We start from the raw sequence: 20913 nt of genomic DNA, 5'->3' as shown, positions 1-20913 counted from the left end.
GAGCGGGGATGGGGCCGGGATGGAGCCGGGATGGAGCGGGGATGGAGCGGGGATGGGGCCGGGATGGAGCCGGGATGGAGCAGGGATGGGGCGGGAATGGAGCGGGAATGGGGCCGGGATGGAGCCGGGATGGGGCCGGGATGGAGCGGGGATGGGGCCGGGATGGGGCGAGAATGGAGCCGGGAATGGAGCGGGGATGGGGCCGGGATGGAGCGGGAATGGAGCGGGAATGGGGCCGGGATGGAGCGGGGATGGACCGGGAATGGAGCGGGAATGGGGCCGGGATAGAGCCGGGATGGGGCCGGGATGGAGCCAGGATGGAGCGGGAATGGAGCGGGGATGGGGCTGTGATGGAGCGGGGATGGACCGGGAATGGAGCGGGAATGGGGCCGGGATGGAGCGGGGATGGGGCCGGGATGGAGCGGGGATAGAGCCGGGATGGACCGGGAATGGAGTGGGGATGGACCGGGAATGGAGCAGGGATAGAGCCGGGATGGAGCGGGAATGGAGCCGGGATGGGGCTGTGATGGAGCCGGGATGGAGCCGGGAAGGAGCCGCGATGGGGCGAGAACGGAGCCGTGATGGAGCCGGGAAGGAGCCGGGACGCGGCCGCGGCGCAGCGCTGAGCGATGCCCGGTTCCCGCAGCGGCAGCCCGCTCTCCGCCCCGGACAGCCCCAGCGAGCCCGGCCCCGGCGAGGACGCGGAGCCCGCGGCCGGCCCCGGCCCCGGCGGGGACGCGGAGCCCGGTGCCGGCGGCGCGGAGGCCGCGGGGCAGAGCGGGGCGGCGGCCGAGGAGCCCGACGAGGAGGCGGCCCCGGGCCGGCCCTCGCAGAACATCGCGGTGCAGGTGGGTGCAGCTCCCCCGGGTTCGTGCTGAGCGGGGCCAGGGCCCTGGGAGGCTCTTGTGGGACCTGGAGGACAAAGGACTGAATAAGCCGTGACCGAAGTAAAACACATCCGTACTTGCAGCTTTACACCTGCTGCTGTGTGCCCAGGCCTCTGCTTGAATGTTAATTTATCTTTGATTAAAATTCGAACTGATGAGGCCACACCTGGAGTGCTGTGTTCAGGTCTGGGCTCCTCAGTACAAGAAAGACAAAGAGCTACTGAAGAAGGGTGCAGCAGTGGAGGCTGTGAAGATGATGAAGGGTTTGGAGCATCTCTCCTATTAGGAGAGACTGCTGGTGCTAGGCCTGGTTGGTCTAAATAAGACTGAGAGGGGATCTCATTAATGCATATAGATATCTCCAAGAGGTGTCAGAGGATGGTGCCAGCTGTGTTTTGTTGGTGCCCAACTATAGGATGAGGAATAATGACCATAAACTAAAATGATAAATTTAATCAACAGAGAACTCCTTTCTGTGGAGGGTGGCAGAGCACTGGAACAGGTCCCCAGGAAGGCCCTGGAGTCCCTCTGGTCACTGCAGGGGTTTATCTCAATTATCTCCCTTCACAGACTGACTTCAAGGCGGCCGATGCGGACGTGAACACGGACCAGGACATCGAGAAGAACCTGGTGGGTATCGGAGCCCTGTGCTCAGGCTCTGCCGCTCACCCTCCCAGGCAAAGGAGCTGGAGCTGTTCTTCCCACTCTTCTCCTGTCAAAATAGAATCATAGAATCATTACGGTTGGAACTGACCTCCAAGACCATCAAATGTCAGCCTTGAAGTCCCGAGGCTGTCCTTGTTACAGAGGAGTTTTGCTCTCCACTGCAGGACAAGATGATGTCCGAGCGGGCCTTGCTGAAGGAGCGCTACCAGGAGGTGTTGGACAAACAGAGGCAGGTGGAGAATCAGCTGCAGGTCCAGCTTAAGCAGCTCCAGCAGCGGAGGGAAGAGGAGATGAAAAACCACCAGGTATTTGGTGAAGAACTGTTTTTGTTTAACCTGCCCTGTAATTAATTTTTAAATCTTTATGAAGAGGCAGGAGAACCTGCAGTCCAGAGATCAGTCTCCTGAGTTTCCTCATAATAACAAATTTATGTCTTGGCTGGATTTGCTAAAAATAAAGAGTTTGCTGTGTAACCTCATTAATAGATTAATAAAAAAAAAAGTATTTTAAATCAAAACCACTACTTGGTGATTTTTCTCTGTATCTGTGTGATGCTTCTTTTACTCCAGGAGATCCTGAAAGCCATTCAGGATGTTACGATCAAGCGAGAAGAGACTAAGAAAAAGATGGAGAAAGAAAAGAAAGAATTCCTGCAGAAAGAGCAGGATCTCAAAGCTGAAATTGAGAAACTCTGTGAGAAAGGCAGAAGGTATTTGTATGGAAAAGAGAGTGTTTGTTTTTGGGGAAGAAGACCTTGCTTAACCATGACATAAACCTGATGGAGCAAAGAGCTTTAAACTTTTAGGAAGCAGCATATATTTGTGTATATGGATGAATTCAGGACAGGCCCTCTATTTGAATTGACATTTTTATGGAGCCATTCTTTCATGTCATAGAGGTCTGGTTTTTATTCTGAGGGCTCAGTGATGTTTTTGGGTAAAGCTCCTGCAGGGATGGCTCCGAGTGCTCAGCCCTTTTCCCCCAAGTGACCGTGGCAGGGCTGGGGGAGCAGCACAGCTGCCTGCAGCAGGCCTGGCTCTGTGCCACAGCCTTTGTACAGTGCCAGGGGACAGCAGGATTTGTGCTCCAGGGGCTGTGGGTGCCTGTTTGCAGGGAGCCATCCCCAGCCCGTGGTGTTTGAATGTGGGCTCTGCTCCTTTGGGATTCCAGCTGGGCTGTCCCTTTTCTCCCCTGCAGGTTGCTGAAGGAGCAGGAGGAGAAGGAAAACAAGATTGCCTCTCTGATTGCAGAGCAGTCTGATGAGAAGTAAGGCTCTTACCCTCACCTGATTAGTGCTGCCCAGAGCACTGTTCCTGTCATTCTGCCTCGCAGAGAAGCTGAAGCTCTTGGTTGGGACAGAGCAGAGACAGTGATGCAGCAGTGCTGGCCAGTTACGTGCCCTAGAGTTTTTATCTCCTCTTTCAGCATCAGGCTCTGGATTAAATCTTCTTTGATCCTGGTCACAAGCAGACTCCTGGGTACTTGTGACATAAAGATCCCATAAGATTAGAGTTTATACTTGGTGGATTGACTCAGCTTGTAGCTGCTACTTCTGATTGAATTTCAACTCCCCAAAATTAGGGCAGACTGATTTCCCTGTCTCTTCCCCACAGCTGTCCAGCTACACTAAACTCTGGCACGCTCGGGTATTTAAAACTGGGCAGGGATGCTCCGGGTGTTCCCAAAGCACAGGTGGAAATGCCCAGCTGTAAACTTCTCCAGGATCAGAACAGCATAGCTGCTTGGGCTCATTCCTGGTTCAGATCTTCCCTGGGATTGGACTGAATTTTGACCAGGTTAATTCCCCTTGTTTGGCCCAACATCTTTGCACACTGCTTGTTTGTGTGCTATGGAGCAGCTCCCTGCTGGGACAGTGACTCACACAGCCCAGGGAGCTGGGACTGCTGTCACAGGCTGGAGACTGCTGATCTTCCATGTTCCAGCCCATCCTGAGCTCCTGGGATCCATCCTTTGGGGCCATTCTGGTGCCTGAGCCTGAGGGGACTCGTTCTGCTCTGTTCTGTTCTGTTCTGTTCTGTTCTGTGTGCAGGCAGCTGTGGGAGATGGAGCTGGACAAGCTGAAGAACCAGCACAATGAAATCAATAGGAACATTCTTGAGGAGACAGAGCGGGCCTGGAAAGCAGAGGTGAGCAGGTGACTTCTTCCCTGCAAAGTGGCTGGTTTGAGATTCCAGCTGGTTAATGGGAAGTTCTGTGAAATTAGGAGCAAGGCCAAGAACCATTTTGTGGGGTAAGAGGAAAGAAAGATGAACACATGTCAGAGTAGGGAGCAGTAGCAGGGAGCAGTGCCCAGTGCCTGGTCTGGCAGCAAGGAACAGGAGTACAAAATCTGAGCCTCTCTCCATAGATCCTGTCCCTGGAGAGCCGGAAGGAGCTGCTGGTGTTGAAACTAGAAGAAGCAGAAAAAGAAGCAGAGTTACACCTCACCTACCTCAAGTAAGTCTGTGTTGTGTCAGAAGTGGCAGACAGGGTCACTCAGGTGTCCCCGTGTCCCCTCTCCTCTTCCTCTGCTTACACTGGAGGTTGGACTGGAGTAGTTCAGGATTTCCTGTGGTTTTCTTACTGGATCAATGTGATTACTCAATAATGTCCCACAGCAGGGGTATGTGGGGCTGTGCTTATCCCCTGACACTGTTCACCTGCCAGGCTTAGTCAGTGCTGTTGGCTGTGGTGTCCCTGTGTGTCCCCCAGGTCAGTCCCTCTCCCTTGTGGGGTGCCTCACCTGGGGGTGAGCCCTTCCCACCCCGCTGGAGGAGGGGAAGCCAGGAGGGTTTGGGGGTTGCCTGTTCCCACTTTGCTGCCAGTGAGAGCACAGTTGCAAGTGGGAAAGTTCAGCTGTGCTTGCAGGTCTGCACCACCCACGCTGGAGACCATGAGGCCAAAGCAGGAGTGGGAGATGAGGCTGAACAGGATACGTATGACCAAGCAAAGTGTCCGAGTAAGTCCCTGCTGACCTCTCCCAGCCTAGCAGTGAGCAGTTCTTCACGTACACTGTGTTTCATCCTTCAGCTCCTCTCCATTCTTCTCTGGAGCCACTTCAGGGCCTGCCACCCCCGGTTTAGAATGCCCCAAACTTGCTCAGGTTTGATAAATGCGTTTTCTTCCCTGTCTGCCAGGATCAGTTCAACGACCACATCCAGATGGTGAGGAACGGCACGAAGCTGAGCAGCCTGCCCCAGATCCCCACGCCGACGCTGCCGCCTCCACCTTCAGAAGTGAGTGCCTCTCCAGCCCCACAGCATGGGCATTCCGTGCTGCCAGGCCCTGGCACAGCCTGCCAGGTGCTGTGCATGTCTGGGGTGGCCCATTCCCTGTCTGGGCTTACCAGAGAGGAGGGGAAGGGTCTCCTTCCCTTTCCAGCTGCCAGTGCCTGCCATCCCCACCTCGCTGCCTGGAGAGGAGGGCACTCGGCTCTGCTTCCAGGTGGCCTTACTCTAACCAGCCTTTCCCTCTTGCCCTGTTTTTCTTCCTCAGACAGATTTCATGCTGACGGCATTCCAGCCCAACCCCTCCCTGGCTCCCCGGCTGCCCTTCCCCATCGGGCCCGTCCCCGTGCCCATGGTCATGCCGAGCGCCGATCCCCGGGCGCTCTCCTTCCCTCTGCTGAACCCCGCCATGCCCAGGCCCAACCAGCCCTCCCCACCCCTGCCCGCGTCCCAGGGCAGGAGCAGCCCGGTGCTGGCGTCGCTGATGGGCACACACGGCCCGCACATGGCCCCCGCTGCCTCCATCCCTCCTCCGCCCGGCCTGGCCGTGGGCGCCGCTCCCGACTTCCACCGGCCCCAGCCGGCCGACAAGCTGGAGAAGCTGCTGGAGAAGCTGCTGACTCGCTTTCCACAGTGCAACAAGTAAGGGTCCGATTTTCGGGAGGCCGAGGGCCTGTGGGTGTAGTGGGAGCCGGGATCAGGGGAAGGGGGCTCTTGGTGTGAGCGGGCTCTGCGGGAACTGAGGCAGGCAGAGGTGGTGGTCTCCATCAGTTTGCTGTCGTGCTGGGGGTGGGGATCACCGGGAGCTTTGCAGGACAGCAGGGATGCCTGGGCACAGCCAGGAGCCCCCCAGCCTGTCTCTGGGGGTTCCCTGATTTTTCCCCAGTGTTTTGGGGGGAGAAGCTCCTCAGCACGTGGCTCAGCTCACCTGGAGGGTGGAGGGGAAGCGCACGGCTTCCCCCAGGATCCCAGTCTGTGAGGACCAGGAGCTCTTAGCAGGCTGCTGTCCACGCAGGGCCCAGCTGACCAACATCCTGCAGCAGATCAAGACTGCCCGGAGGACCATGGCCGGCCTGACCATGGAGGAGCTGAACCAGCTGGTGGCGGCCAAGCTGGCGGAGCAGCAGGAGCGGGCAGCGGCCGGCGCTCAGGTGGGACAGCCTGGGGGCTGCTGGGGGGGAGCCTGGGGAGCAGGGAGAGCTGCCTCTGCTCCCTGGTTCCCCACGGAGCTCGGGCTGTGCGTCAGGGCTGTCCCCTGGGCTCCCTGTCCTGCTGACTGCAGCATAACCAGGGGCAGTTTTACCCGGGGGGAGTCCTCTGTCCTTTCCTCCCGGGCTGTTCTGATGTGCCTCCTGTGCCTTGCTGCAGCCTCTGGGCCGGATCAGGGCGCCCATGTTCTCTGCTCCCCTGCCTCAGATCAGCACGCCCATGTTCCTGCCGCCGGCCCAGGTCGCTTACCCGGGAGCAGCGTCACACGTAAGGCTGCTCGGCTTCTGGGGTGAAGGGATGAGCCCCTGGAGCTGGGAGCTCGCTCACAGCTCCCTGGGCTGCTGAGCTGAAGGGGACTGGGGGCACAGATCCTTTGGAACAGAGGGACACGAGACGTGGTGGTGGCTTTCAGGGCAGGATGGCTGTGGGCAGAGGGGACTGTGGCCTTGGGCTGCAGCTGAATCTGTGATCAGAGCTCTGTCTGAATTCCCTGCCTGCTTCTTTCTTTCCCTCACTACCCCCCCAGACCCCAGCTGCCTGTAAGCTGTGTCTGATGTGCCAGAAGCTGGTGCAGCCTGGAGACCTTCACCCCATGGCCTGCTCACATGTGCTGCACAAGGAGGTGAGTGTGTTCTGCTGCTCAGGGCCTCCTCCTGGTCCTTCCAGGTGACCCTTCCCGAGTCCTTGTTGTCCTGACACCTTGCCAGGAGAAGGGTACGATCAATAAACAGCTTCCCTGCATCCTGTCATCCCATCCTTTCTGTACTCTTGGCTGGCCGCTCTGCATGGCCAGGGGATGGTGGCTTTAGGAACAGGCTGCCCTTGTGTCCCTGAGCCTGTGCTGTCTCTGTGAGGCTTGGATGCTGAGCAAGACAGTCTAGAAAGATCTGGAACACGGGGTGAGGGGAGAGCTGCCACTGCTGCCCAGGTGGCTGGGCTGGGGATGCCAGACAGGAGCTCTTGGGAAGAGGAGGAGACATTCCCATCCCATGGGTCTGGCAGTGGGTCACCTGTGTGGGGAACCCCCCATGCCAACAGCTCTGGGGCCTCCAGCAGTGGCCCCGCAAGGAAATGGGAATCACGTTGGGGAGGGCCTGATGGCCCTGCAGGGGTGACAAGGGCTCCTTCCTCACGGTGCCCTTGTGATGGAGGCTGCAAGGAGCAGAGGAAAACACCCCTGAAGCGAGTGCAGTGAACAATGATGGCACCTTTGGGTTGGGCCAGTGGCTCTTGACTAATTCTCTCTCTTCCAGTGCATCAAATTCTGGGCACAAACCAACACAAATGATACTTGCCCCTTCTGCCCAAGCCTCAAATGACGGCTGCTGGGACAACGTGGGCCCCTGGGAGGAGTTGCTGTGAATAGACAGGATCAGTTCTAAGATTTCTACAGTTCTATATTTATACGATCATGTATACACATGTACATTTTTATTATATAGGTAATGTGTGTATAGAAAGTCTGTAAACATACAAATTCATAAATAAAGTGTGTATATTATGCAGTGATTTGCTGCAGCTCCTCATTTATTAGTCCGCAGCCTTGCTGGCTTCTTCCAAGTGAGGGTCAGTGTTCCCTGCTTGCTGGGAACTTCCTCAGCCACCTCTTCCCACTTGGATCCCACCAGCTCCTTTCCTAGGGCCATTCCTCACGACCTGATGCCTCACCACCCCACATCCCTGCCAGCCACCACCTGTTTTTTTCCTTTTTTCCCCTTTTTGCCAGTGAACAAGTTGCAGATGAAGAGCCAATTTTTTGTGGTCATTTATTTTAATATCATAATAATTTACCGTGTTAACATTCATTGTTCTTACATAGACACTGGGTTACAGAGTACTGGAGCCTCCAGCGACAGCCCACGGTCCCGTCCTGTCCCATCCCCTGCTGTCACCGGGCCCGGGAGGGCGCGGACGGACCTGTCAGAATTCCAACCTGTCAGAATTCCTGCGCTCCCCTCTCCTGTACTTCCTCCCAAAGCGCGGGCTGACACGCCAGCCCTTTCTCCATGGATTTCGGTGGGATTGCGAGGTGCTCAGCACCGCTGCAAATCTTGCAGTGACTCTCTGAACTCCCCCCTTTCCTGGCGGTCAGCGGCAGGAGCGGGCACTGCCCCGGGCGGGCAGGGCAGCCCCGGGCGCCGCGCCCGCTGTGCCCGGCTCCTCCGGCCGCACGCTCGGGCGTGTTTTAAGGCAGTGGTCCACAACAGAGTCTCTGGGGTCTGGGGGTCCTGGGCAGGCACGAGGGTGGGGGGAGAACGTTGCCCTCTTGCAGGGAGTGGCTGGAAGGGGTTGGGAGCGAGGCGGGGGCCGGGGGGCTCCGTGTGAGCGCGGTGGGGCTGAGCAGGGGCAGCGTGGGGGCTGTTGTGGCAGTGCCCCGTGCCAGGGCTGGCTGGTCTCCTACTCTGCCTGTGCTTCCTGGCTCCCTTGCTGCTTCCCAGAGAAACCTCTGGCTGCAGGATTTAATTAACAAGCTCGGTGATTGCTGTGGGTCCTGTCTGTCCCTGCCTGACCCCGGTGGCTGTGCAGGGCAGCCGCCAGCTCATCCCTGGCACTGCAGGTATCCCCTCTTTGTTCATGGAGGAGTGATGCATTTCAATTGTGGAATTGCCGTGTCTGAGCTCTTTCCTATCCGGGCTGGAGGCAGAGAAGCAAAGGGAATACAGCACTACCACTGCCTGCAAGGTCACGGGTGTCTGCTCTGGGGAAGGGACAGTGATCCTGCAGCACGGGGAGGAGGGGTTGTCCTCGTACACCGGGAAATCCTCTCTGAGGACAGAGGTGCCTTCTGTGCTCAGGCTCCTTTGGGCTTGTGAGCCACTGCTCTGTGTGCTCCAGCCCTGCACCCCCTCCTCAAGCCAGCTGGGACCCCCTCACCATCAGTGCCCCCACCACACACGCAGCTGCGGCATGAGCGCTGGCCCTGCGTGGTGCCCACAGCGGCCGAGCACTGAGCAGAAGGCTAAAAAGATTTAGAAAAGCTCCAAAACAAAACAGGACCGACCCCTAATGTTGGAACAGTGGCTTTCAGGGCTAGAATTAAAAATAGAGATATATGGATGTACTGTACAGGTGAGAGGCGGCCGTGGTCTGTACATGTGGGACCGGCTCTGTACACGCTCTCAACGTGCAGCTGCGCTACCAGTGACACGCTTTGTAAAAAAAAAAGAAATAAATACAACCATGTTTAAAAAACAATAAATGCTGCAGTTCCCACAGCTGCCGCCTGTCCCTGGGATGCCAGGGTGTCTCACAGCCAGGCCTGGACGTGTGGAGTGAGCAGGGAGGAGCTGCTGTGCCGTGGGATGCGCCGGGGTGAGGTGGGGGCTGCAGGGGGGGCCCGGGCTCCCCTATGGCTTTCGAAGGGCTGGGTGGGCTGGGGAGCAGCCGGTGCCAGGGCTGGGAACTTCACTCCTGGCACTGGCTTCTGCATGGCAGCCACTGCTGATGCTGGAAGCGAGGGCAGGGAGTTTCCCAACCCTGTGATGTGGGGAGAGGATGGGTGCCTGCTCCTGCCTGTCCCGGGAGGGTGCAGGGAGTCCTGGGGCTGGCAGCAGTGGCAGCACAGCTTGGGAAGGCCGGAAAATGCAGGGGAAATGTGAGAGCGAGCAGTGTAGGGGCAGCAGGGTAGGAGGGAAAGCCCTGTCTGGGCAGCCCAGGCTGGCCCTGCAGGTTGGTCTCTGAAAAGCCCAAGGCTGGAGGGCTCCAGGATGATCCCCGGAGTCTGGCTCAGTGCAGGGAGTCACGGGTGGGCACAGCTGCAGCACAGCTCCCTGCAAGAGAGCCTGGGCTGGCAGCTTCCTGGCGGGGCGAGCTGGAAAGGATGCACAGGGATGGAGGGGGACAGGCAGGGGATGGCTCACCAGCGTCACTCCATCAAGCCAGGCAAGGCTGGGTGGGAGAGCTTGGTCCTGTCCTGGTGCTGGAGCAGAGAAGCTGCCCCCAGCTCCCAGGATGGGCTTGCTGAGCTCTCCCACTGCCGGCTGCCACGCTCCTGCTGCAGCTCCCAGAGAACGGAGCCCGGGCCGGGGGCTGCCCCGGCTGCTGGCCCTGACGACGCCGAGTCCCCAGGCCGTGGGCACGGGGCCTGAGCTCCCCACGCTGCCGCCACACTCCAGCCCCCGGAGCAGGACCCCTGCCCTGCTGCCTCACCTGCGGCCCCGGGGCTGCGCCGCGCTCGGCCGTCACTTCAGCAAGGAGATGTCATCGGCGAAGTCGTCGTGGTCCCGCCGCAGGCAGCGGAAGCAGCGCCACTGGAACACCATCAGGCACAGGGGCAGCATGAAGAGGGCGCAGATGGCCGCCATGACGTAGGCGATGGTCATCAGGGTGGACTCGTCCGTCTGCGGGATGTTGTAGCCGCAGTCCTCCATGTTGGAGTGCGGGTGGGGCCCGTCCACCGCGGCCGTCCGGAACTCGTCGTGCACTGCGGGAGGGGAGGCGGGCTCCGGTCTCTGCGCGCCCGCGTCCCCTCCAGCCCCGGCCCCGCGCGCCCAGCTCACCGTGGCAGGCGCTGACGGCGAAGCCGATGCGCTTGCGCGCGCGGTCGAACACCACGTAGAAACCCTCCATGATCACGGCGCCCATGACGGTGCCGGTGGAGGACTGGGAGATGGCGAACTTGTAGCAGTCGTCCTGAGAGGTGGCCACGTCCTCCACCGGGCGCAGGTATTGCTGCAGGGCACAGGAGCAGTCAGGGAAGGGGCACGGGAGGCAGCTGTGTCCACGTGGCACGGTCCTGCCCGCGCTGCCCTCCCTGGGCAGGTCTGGCCTGCCCAGCACTCACCTGGGGCAGGATGGTGATCCGGAAGGACTGGTTGGTGGCCTCCCCCATCAGGTAGAGGGACAGGACTGGGAAGATGTGCCAGGGGGTGGTGCCGACCTGCCAGCAAACCAGCTGCTCCCCCAGCCAGAAGCCGTCTGGGAATTTCTCCGTCTACCAGAGGGAAAGGGGAGGTGAGCGTGGCCATGCTGGGCAGGCAGCAGAGATGCCAGGCTGGTGAGGGGCAGCCACACTGCCCACAGCTCTGCGCTGGCCCTGGGCCGTGCCCGTGGGGAAGGGGTAGGATCCACTGACCGAAGATGCTGTTTTGATGGATTTCACTGCAGCCTCAAACACCTTCTTTGGTAGCCTGAGGTTGGTGGTCCCGCTGTCCACAATGCTCTTGTCATAGTTGTACTGGGGGGGCAGAAGAGGAGGAGTGACCCAGGTGCAGGACCCCAGCCCACTCCCCTCCCAGCCCCTCTGACCAGCGCTGGGTGCCTCCAGTGCCCGTGGAGCAGGTCCATCACTGCCTGCTCACCTCCTTGCAGTCCATGTTCAGGTCCTGCCCGTTGACCTCCAGCTTGACGATGATGACCTCGTAGTACCACTCCTTGCGGATGGGGGTGTACCAGATGTCACCCACGTACAGCGAGCGGTCGATGCCGCCGATGATCTGCAGAGGAGACAGAACAGCGCTGCCACCACGTGCTGGCAGTGCCACCAAGGCACCAAGCCCCCAGCCAGGCACCTGTGGAGCGCTCACCATGCTGCCTCCCACCGAGGCCACGGCCTCTGTCTCGTTGGCAGAGAAGCCCGTCCCGCACAGCTGCAGGGAGAAGATGTTGGGCACCCGCGTCTGCTTCACCAGGGAGTCAAAGAAGGGCTCCAGGCTGTCGTCGGGCTGGTGGGAGGAGAAAGCAGAGGCAGGACAGGGATGTGTCAGTGCTGTCCCTTCTCCAGGAGCCCTCTGCGCCCAGGGAGTTCCCCTCGCCAGCACTGCTGTGCCCCAGGGGACAAACAGGGACAAGGAACAAGACAACTGAAGCGTTTCGGTGCTGACACGCAGGACTGCCAGCCAGGGCTCACCCGGGCAATCTCGGCATAGGCCAGTCCCAGGATCCCTTCCCAGTTGGAGCCGTTGATGAAGAATTTGTCTGACTCCGTGATGGCAGCGATGTTGGCTCTGACGGTGACGTTTGGGCCGTGGGGGATGGTGACAAGGTCAGTGCCCAGCTCCCCTTCCCACTTGCCCTGGGTGTAGGGCACGTACACTCCCTTCCGCAGGTCGCGGTAGGTGCTGGACCTGCAACGGCGGCAAAGGGACGAGTCAGACCAGCAGGGGTTTTGTGCATCCAGCCATTCCAGAGGCCAGGTCTGGCCAGACCTCCAGCCAGGAGAAGCCGTGTGCCTGAGAGGCTGTGCTCTGTGTCCTCCCAGGATACTCACAGCTGCCGCTGGTAGTATCTCCGGAGGAAAGGGTGTGGTGCAGCTCCCACAGCGAAGTTACTGCTCCCTGTGTCCACCAGGATATTCAGCTGGAGAAGGAAGAAGGACAGGAAGGCTCGTGAGTGCAGTGGGACCCTCTTTTGTTGTGCCCAGAGAGAAGAGAAGGAGGCAGCGACATCAGGGAGTGACACAAAGAGCAAACAGCATCCAGCACTGTGCAAACAGAGCATGAGCTCCTTGCTCAGCACGGCCCAGCCTCAGCCCCCAAATCCACAGGCAGGGTTTGGGAAGCACCTGGCAGGTGTCTTGAGGCCGGAGAGCAGCAGCAGCAACACAGGGTGCACGGGCTCCCCTTGGCAGGAAAGCAGATTTGCTGGCACAGATTTGGTGGGAAGGATCATGGTGGGCAGCTCCCGTGGGTCCCTGTGCCCGCTAATCACCACCCATATGCTGAGCCCTGCTCCTGATTCATTCCTGCCTGGGCAGGATTACCACGCTTGGCACATATCCCACTGGCAGGGCCAGGACTGCCAGCCTGATCCTGCCCTTGGCTGACCCGTGCATGTGGCCCTGGCGAGGAGAGGGACGGGATGGCCGGGTGGGATGGCTGGGTGGGATTGCTGGGGTGCATAGCCCTGGTGGGATTGCCGGGGTGCACAGCCCTGGTGGGATTGCTGGGGTGCACAGCCCTGGTGGGATTGCTGGAGTTGAAGCAGGACTGTCCAAGTCTCCTGGCTGTGCTGGGCAGCAGAGCTCAGGGTAAGCCCTGGCCCCAGACCCAGGAGCTGCTTCAGAGCACCAGCCCGGGCAGCAGCAGCAGGGCTTTGGCCCCTAATCTGTGGAGTCAGAGGGAGAGGAAGGAGGTTAATGCGCTTGTGTTAATCGCAGCAGCACCGCCTGCAGCTGCCGAGAGCTCTCCCTGACAGGGGCTGACATGTCCTGAGCGCCCCAGCTCCTCCTCCCTGCCCAGGGGAACATTTCAGGCCGTGGGTAAAGACCAGAGCAGCACGCTCACCCCCCCAGTACCCACCCTGGGTGGGTGCCAGCCCAGCACGCACCACACAGCCTGGCAACCTGGCACCTGCGCCATCCCCAGGGCTGCTCCCGGTTCTGTGCCATCAGGGGCCACCTGCTCCACACAGCACATCTGCAATCCCAGGGCACCCAGAGGAGCCTGGTTTCCCTGGAGAAGGACCTGCTGAGCTGATGCTGCAGGGAGAGAAGGCAGGGAGGGCTTTTACTCTCGCAGGCTGCATCCTGCTGAAGGGGTCACGCACAAGCCCCACGTGGAGAGGACCCAGATCCTTGAGACTCAGCCCAGCCATCCATTCAGGCCAGGACATGACACGTGAACTGGGGAGGCCAAGACATGTGTGGCAGGGACGCTGCCTGAAACCTCTCCCTGGAAGTGACAGTCCCTCCAGGCACCTCGGCAGCAGCGCTGGCTCTGTGCCACGCGTGTCCCTAGAGCTGTGTGCTGCTCCTGGGGCACCAAGCCTGTGCCATCTGTCCCAAAACACCGGCTCCTGCTGCTCAGCTCACCCCTCTCCCCTGTGTGTTTATGAATCAGCCCGTTCTGGGGAGCCAGGGAAACCAACACGCTTGGACACATGGAATGTGTGAGCAATCAGCTGCTGACGGTGACTTGGCAGCGCAGCACGGCTCAGAACCAAAATTAAAGCACAAGGGGATACAGAAACTTCCTTGTCAGCATCGGGAAGGTGAAAGGAAAGGTGAGGAGATGGATCACCTCTCCCTGCTGCGTGTGAGCCTTGGGGAAGGATGAACCCACCCTGGGGCAAACACACTCCCAATTTCCTGCAGAGGCACAGCCAAACTCTTTCATACGAATCCTCTCATTCCATTGCAATGCCTGAAGGGATTTTGCTCCACACTCACACACATACACACGCACACACACACACACAGAGGCACCACGTTTGCATTTGGAAGCAATCCAAAGCTGGGAGATGCTGCCCAAAAGGGTGACTGGCTCCGGAACGCGCGAGCGCCTGGAACAGGTGGTTCGCACGGAAATTATCTGGCAGCTGCGACACGTGGCAGGCAGGAGATGATGAAATCACATTTAAAACCAGATTTTAGAAATAATCTCCTCCCTTTTATTTTTTCCCTAAACACACCCTGCCAGGCAATATATTCCAGGCACACAGGGACAACACAATAGTGCTCCCAGAGATGCAATTTCCATGGCAGTGGTTGCATTCCCCCGTCCACTTCTTGCTCCCATCGCTCTCTCCCACCACGCACACAGAGCACAGCCAGCTCGTGGGGGAAAGCCAGCCTTTATTTCAGTGCCTGCGTGGGTGCTGGCTGTTCTGGCAGCACCCAAAAAGTGGAGATGGCAGGCGTGAGGGAATGTGGCCCTGTGCTTGGAGGAACCTGGAGCCTCGACCACCGAGCTGGACCCCCAGCCAGACTCGTTGCTGGTGACAACGGGGATCAGGATGGGCACAAAAGGATTCAGCAGTGGGAGCCTCCCCGATCTCATCCACGGAACAGGGAGGAGCTGGTTGCCCTGTGCTGGCTGGCACCGGGCCCTCAGCATTCGCCCTGTTCCCAGCGTGCAGCCACGGTGCCACATGAGCTGGGCAGCGTGTGAGGGATGCTGACAAAAAGATGGAGCAGGATCAGAGCTTGGTGACGCACCAGCGCCTGCTCTGCCGGCTCCGTGGGCTCCCTTTCCATCCAGGCCATCCCATTTTCCTGCACTTCACCTCCCCACGCTGCCCCAACTCCTGCGCGGCGACAACCGGGAAGAATTTCCCCCGGGGAAGCCGAGCTCTGGAGGATTTCTGGAGAATTTCCCCGGCAGGGGCAGGCAGCAGCTGCGGCCGGGGCTGCGCTGGCAGGAGGTGCCAAGCACGGTTTGGCCGTGGGCTCCTCCGTGCCTGCTTGTGCCCGCTCCAGGCGGGCACGGGGCTGCGCAGCCACATCCCACCCGCCTGCCGCCCACATCCGCGCCAGCTCCAGCGGCATCCTCCGGCTCGGAGCGGGAGAGAGCCGGGGAGGGATGGGGAAAGAGAGGGATGGAGAGAGGGAGGGATGGAGAGAGGGAGGGATGGAGCGGGCAGGGAGGGATGGAGCGATGCAGCCTGGCTCTCTCGCACGTAGAGGCACACGCAGCACCGGCCACCCCGCCCGAGAGCCCGGGCAGCCCCGGGAGCGATGGGGTCACCTTCGGCGGGGGCCTGCGGCCAGTTTTAGCCGAAAGCCAGCAGGAAAAGCATCACCGGAGCGATGAGAAGCAGGAATGCTGCCCGGGCCGTGCGGCGAGAGCCACGCGAAGCCACGGTGGCACCCGCAGCCCCCGGGGGTGCGGGGGATGCAGGGGATGAGCGAGATGCGGGGGATGCGAGAGACGCGGGGATCCCCTCCCACCTCACCTTCTGCGGGGGGCTGCCCACCGTCATCTCCACGTAGTACCCCTGCCCGGACTTGCCGCGCAGGTTGTCGATCATCTCCACGAAGCTGCCGGCGCTGTCGGGCTCGGCGTCCAGCGGCGCCCGGCGCTGCCGGAGCCCCGACGGCGGGGCCGCGCCGCCCCGCAGCGGCAGGCGGATGCGCGGCGGGGCCGGGAGGGCGCGCAGAGCCCCCAGCCACAGCAGCAGCCAGGGCCAGGCGGGCGCCATGGCCGCGGGGAGCCCTCGGGGGACGCGGTCAGCGGGCCCGCAGCGCCCCGCGCCTCGGCGGGGCGGCCGCGCCGGGGCGGGCGGGCGGCGCGGCGGCGGCGGGCATGGCGGCGCGCACGGACCCGCCCCGGAAAGCCCGCCCGCCGGCGGAAGCGCTCACCGAGAGACCCGCCCCGGCCCTGCCCGCTGCCCCCGGCCCGTTGCCGGTCCCCGTGCCCGTCCCCGTCGCGCTGCCCCGACCCGGGACCCCCGGGACCCGCCGGGCCAGGCCGGGCCAGGCCGCGGGCGGCGCCCACGCGTCGCCATGGCAACGCACCCCCGCCGCCCCGCCGCCGTGACGTCATGCATCCCGCCTCCCCGGCGACCAATCGGGCGGCGAGCTTCGCCCCGCCGGCCAATGGCGGGGAGGGGGCGGGGCCCCGGGCAGCGGCCGCGGCGGCTCCCGCGCTCCCGGCAACGGCGGCGGCCGCGGGACGGGTAGCGGGGCGGGCAGGGCCCGCAGCGGAGAGACCGGCACCGGCACCGGGACCCGGTGGGGATGGGGACCGGGATGGGGATGGGGACCGGGATCGGGATCGGGGTCAGGATGGGGATGGGGATCGGGGCCGGGGTCGGGGAAGGTTCCCTCTCTGAGCGGCCCCGCGCCCGCCGTTCCGGCCTCGAGCCCCACGCGGGCTGCTGGCGGTGCGTGTGTGGCGTGGGTGCTGCCGTGGTAAGGGTGGAAACGGCGCTTTTTTCCTCTTTTTGTCTATTTTTAAAATACCGTATCAAGCAGAGCTGTTTGTGCTCCTTGCCAGCCGCGGTTTCTCCGGGGCTCCAGGCTGGCGCGGCGGCGGCTGCGCTGAGGATTCGGTTCTCTTTGCACAGAGCTATAGAACGGTTTTTTGGGTTGGAACGGGCCTGGAAATCATCCAGGTTCGCCCCTATGCCATGGGCATGGGCTTTCCACTAGCCCAGCTTGCCCCAACTTGGCCTTGAACACTTCCAGGGGTGGGGCTGCCACAGCTTGTCCGGGCACCCTGTGCCAGGGTCTCACCACCCTCACAGGAAGGAATTCCCTCCACAGATCTCACCTAAATCCTCCTTTTTTAGTTTAAAGCCGTTCTCCCTAGTCCCCATCTATTCCAGCTGCCCCTCAAGCACTGAAAGGTCACACTGTCTCTCCAGATGTGGCAGGGCAGATTCTCCAAGAGAGGGATGAGCCCTAATTCATCCCCCAGTGCCAATGCCAGGCGTGGGAGATGGGGCTGGGATAGTTTTGGGAAAGGAAAACAGGGACAGAAGGCCCCGAGTGAGTTGCCCACACCCAAATGCTCTAACTGGGGACGTTTGGGAAGGGGAGTGGTGTGAGCTCGTGGTGCTGCTGTGGTTTGGATCTCGTGAGAATGTCTTCACCTGGAAACTGCCAGGATTAGTTGCTGCTTCTGAGACTTAATTTTACATAAGAGTTATAAATCCAGAGTGGGCTGAGGACACGGGGAGGTGAAGATGGCTGTGTCACAGGTGGTGATCCTGCTCCAGGGCCTGGCAGGTACCACAACCCCCTGAGTCTCACGAGGGAAGCAGAGGAATGCTTTTTGCACTGACATTTTGGAGGGGTTAGGCTGAAATGTTCGACCTTGGCATTGAGCTGTGTGTTTAGCAGCAGTTGTGGTCCCCCAGTGCTTGTACTGGCCAAATGTGGCCACCCCGAGCCACAGCTGAGGATGTTTGGGGTGAGCTGGTGAATTCCAGCTGCATGAACCTCTGCTGGATGGGTTGTCAGGGCCCAGCTGTGGTGTGGTCTGGGAGTTAAATCCAAAGCTATACTTTGGGAAAGTTGCTTGCTTTCTCTTTCTTCCCTGTCTCATTTCAGCTTATTTTTTACCTGCTTTAGAAGTGCCTGAAACATCTTTCCTGTAGGAGCTGGAAGGCCTGGGGGATCTGATTATAACTTTGTTCCACTTCAGCTCTGCTCTCTGTCTTCACAGCCCTCGGAAGTGTGTGGAGGCTCTTTAATTCACTTTTGCTGTGTGTGCTGCAGCAAGAAGGGCTCTGCCATGAGCTGGGGGTGAGGAATTTGCTTTCTGGGGGCAGCTGTGACTCTGTGCTGGTTCCTCCCCGCTGCCAGGTGTGGCATCCATGGCAGGAGCCGTGCGCATTGGGGACCAGCTCATCCTGGAAGAAGACTACAATGAATCCTATGTTCCCAAGGAGCAGGGTGAGTGAGGCCTGGCTTCCCAGGAGCTGGGAGAGGGGATCCAGGCGTGCAGGTCACTTCTAGGAGTGTTCAGAAAACAGGGATGGGTTTGTGGAGTGGCTGGAGAGGGTAGAGCACACTGGGTTTTAGCAGAGGCAGAGCTGAATGTCACTTTGAGGTGGCACTTTGAGGTGGCACTGCCCTGTGCCAGCCTGGCCGGGTGGGCTCTGCAGGCACACAGGACTTTGCTGCTGGCTTTGGGCTCAGGATGTGCCAGCATGCCCACAGCTTTAGCTGAGGAGGGTGGCTCTGCTGGTTATACCAAGTTCACAGGTTCCTCTTCTGTTTCCCCAGAAATCCGGGATTTTGCGCCCACGATCGGGATTGACCCCGACAAGGAGTCAGAGCTGCTGTGGCTGGCCAGGGAGTGCCTGGTGACCCCAATGCCCCCGGAGTGGAAGGCCTGGTGAGAGCTCTGGCAGCAGCTGGGCTGGGGCATTCCCCGGGACAGGACAAGGCTTCCAGCTGGCAGAGAATTGGGTTTGGCGGGGTATCAGGAGCTCAGGGCTTTTTGGGGAGGCAGAAGAAGGGGAAGAACTGCTTGGGAAGCTGGATATGAGCATCCTGGGAGAGCTGCTTCCCACACTGGTACAATTGTGGCCTCCTGGAGACATCACGCTCCTCTTCCCTGGGCTTCAGGTGCTCGCACCATCAGCAGTGATGTTCTGGCTGTGTTTTTAACCTGCTCTTTCACCTTTCCCTGCTATTTTTGCCATGCAGCCAAGATATCGCGGGTGGTGACATCTATTTCTTCAACTTTGAGAGTGGCCTCTCCTCGTGGGAGCACCCCTGTGATGAGCACTACAAGCAGCTGGTCATCCAGGAGAGGGAGAAGCTGCTGGCACGGGGCAGCTTGAAGAAGGAGAAGAAGGAGAAAAAAGAGAAGAAGAAGGACAAGAAGGAGAAGAAGGAGAAGAAAGAGAAGAAGAAGGACAAGAAGGAGAAGCAGCTCCTGAGGCAACTCCCTGTGAGTAGGCTCTGCCTGCAGAGCTCTGGGGAGGGCTGGGCAGAGGATGACAAGTGGCTCCAGGGACACCAAGTGCCTTGTGACCCCAGCCCCGGGTGATGGGCAGTGAATCAGCTGGGCTGGGAGCACTGAGTGCAGAACCACCTTTAATTTTGGCTGTAAGATGCTCTGTACTAAACACACACTCGTGGTGTGTCTGGGGAGGGAGTGTTCAGGACCCGCTCGGGTGGGCATTTGGGAAGCCAAGTGTGTGAGTGGATCCAGCCCTGTCCCGTTGCTGGTGCCTGCTGGCTGTGGGGTGTGAGCAGGGCTGGTCCTGCAGCCCCTGATTGCCCAGGGGAGCTCCTTGTCCCATTGCAAGGTCAGGAGAGGGAGCTGCACGCCTGTGCTGTCCTGCCAGTGACTCCCCTGTGCTTCTGCAGCCCCCAGGCTCCCAGCTGGCGCCCATCCAGCCTGCCCTGGGCACCCTGTCTCCTCTCCGGGGCCTCACCCCGTCGTCCATCGCCCCTCGTGGCTCCCTGAGCCTGGAGCTGGGGAATGTGCTGGACTCCGGCCTCATCCCCAGGGAAGGAACGCTGGTGAGACTCCCCCTCCCCTGGAGGCACACTGCTCAGGGTCACTTCACTGACACGATTTGTGATCTGCTGTCAGTTCTGAAATGCTGCTGTATGTTAAAAAGCTGTATTTCTTTTCTTCTATTTCTAGTGCTTAATTAGTGGTGAGCTCTTTTCTGCTATGTTTGGCAGATTGAAAGAATTGTTTCAATAGCTATTGGAACAAAATAGGAAAAAAAGGAAAAAAAAGTGTGTTAAATTTCAGTAGAATTTGGTGTCCAAATGAAGCATGACAAGCAATGCACATAATACAATTTAATAAATTATTTACACTCTTCTATTTGAGAATAAAAATAAAAAAAACCCCTATTGTCCCAATGAGTGTAAGGTTTATAACCATGTTGAATGCTTTGTTTATTTATTACTAGAAAATGACCTGGGGAGTCAATAGCACTTAAATGGTAAGAAATTGACCCTTTAAAGGAAGGCAAAGCAAAATATGTGCAAAACATAGACATAAACGTTTTAAAAATAAACAAATAAGTTAAGTGGTGGGAAACTGGCCTCCCTGCCAGCAGCTCAGAGTCTCGGTGGGTCTCTGTCCCCTGTCCTGCTGGCTGAGCTCTCGCTTCCCTCGCAGCCTGCAGAGCTCCCAAAGCCCAGCGGCCGCACCCAGAACCTGCTGGATTTGATCTCTGAGGAGAAAAGTTCCTTGAGCGTGGCAGTGCCAGAGAAGTGGAGAAATGAAGAGGAAGAAAGTGAAAATGAGGTATTGGTGTGCCCTGGCTGTTGCTGTAAGCAGAGTGCTGAAACCTCCTGGTGCTCCCCTGGTAATGCTGTTCCATTTGCCCCTGGGCTTTAATTTGTGCTCTCTTTTCTTTGTGCTGCTTGTTCCCCAAAATCATCTGGTCCTGTTTTCACATGGTAATCCCTGTGAGAGAGCATCTGCCATGGTGTCACTCCAAGATGAACTGGCTGTGGGTGCATTGCCATGACTCTGCTGCCTAATTTCACTGCTGAGGAGCCCCTCCTGTGGCATTGCTCAGGTCAGAACTCAGATTTGGCCATTTTTCTTTTTTTGTTTTTAAACCTTCAGAGTTTCCATGGGACCTCTAGGCTGTTAAAAAATGTGTACCTGGATGTTGAAGCCCTGGCAGGCAGCTTTGACTTTGAGGTAAGACCACGGGGATGGGCAGGGCAGGGGAGGCTGCCGAGGTGGCACTGCCAGGGAGTGAGAGTACAGCAATAGTGCCAGAGGGACGAGTTTCCTTTGTCACACAGGAGCAGGTGATGCAGAGGAAGGCAC

The 20913-nt window shown here is 59.4% G+C and overlaps 3 protein-coding genes across 3 annotated transcripts in view; 2 read left to right on the top strand and 1 right to left on the bottom strand.

The window, feature by feature from the left end:
• The first annotated feature begins 726 nt into the window (after positions 1-726).
• On the top strand, positions 727-7498 carry RNF214 (ring finger protein 214). Its single transcript, XM_031506814.2, has 14 exons — positions 727-848; positions 1458-1517; positions 1718-1858; positions 2123-2262; positions 2751-2819; positions 3604-3700; positions 3922-4010; positions 4410-4512; positions 4691-4789; positions 5049-5422; positions 5796-5931; positions 6149-6256; positions 6516-6611; positions 7243-7498. Exons 3-14 carry the CDS (start codon positions 1724-1726, stop codon positions 7306-7308), a joined length of 1512 nt encoding a protein of 503 aa, XP_031362674.2. The 5' UTR covers positions 727-848; positions 1458-1517; positions 1718-1723; the 3' UTR covers positions 7309-7498.
• A 232-nt stretch (positions 7499-7730) lies between these two features.
• Positions 7731-15847, bottom strand: BACE1 (beta-secretase 1). The gene is made up of 9 exons (XM_021530022.2): positions 15602-15847; positions 12198-12286; positions 11838-12054; positions 11515-11652; positions 11290-11424; positions 11064-11165; positions 10773-10922; positions 10489-10660; positions 7731-10412 (listed from the first exon to the last, which is right to left on the bottom strand). The coding sequence occupies exons 1-9, from the start codon at positions 15845-15847 to the stop codon at positions 10171-10173; spliced, it is 1491 nt and encodes a 496-aa protein (XP_021385697.1). The 3' UTR covers positions 7731-10170.
• Positions 15848-16276: 429 nt separating this feature from the next.
• Positions 16277-20913, top strand: part of CEP164 (centrosomal protein 164) — a 29036-nt gene continuing 24399 nt past the window's right edge. The window contains exons 1-7 of the mRNA XM_077788038.1: positions 16277-16379; positions 17958-18047; positions 18381-18492; positions 18807-19053; positions 19476-19631; positions 20248-20376; positions 20704-20781. Coding sequence (XP_077644164.1) covers positions 17969-18047; positions 18381-18492; positions 18807-19053; positions 19476-19631; positions 20248-20376; positions 20704-20781 — 801 coding nt within the window. The 5' untranslated portion in view covers positions 16277-16379; positions 17958-17968. The remainder of the gene's footprint in view (positions 16380-17957; positions 18048-18380; positions 18493-18806; positions 19054-19475; positions 19632-20247; positions 20377-20703; positions 20782-20913) is intronic.

Source organism: Lonchura striata, chromosome 23 (genome assembly GCF_046129695.1).
Source record: "Lonchura striata isolate bLonStr1 chromosome 23, bLonStr1.mat, whole genome shotgun sequence".
Lineage (NCBI taxonomy): Eukaryota > Metazoa > Chordata > Aves > Passeriformes > Estrildidae > Lonchura > Lonchura striata.
Note: the sequence above shows the minus strand (reverse complement) of the source record. Positions and strands in the feature narration are given on the sequence as shown.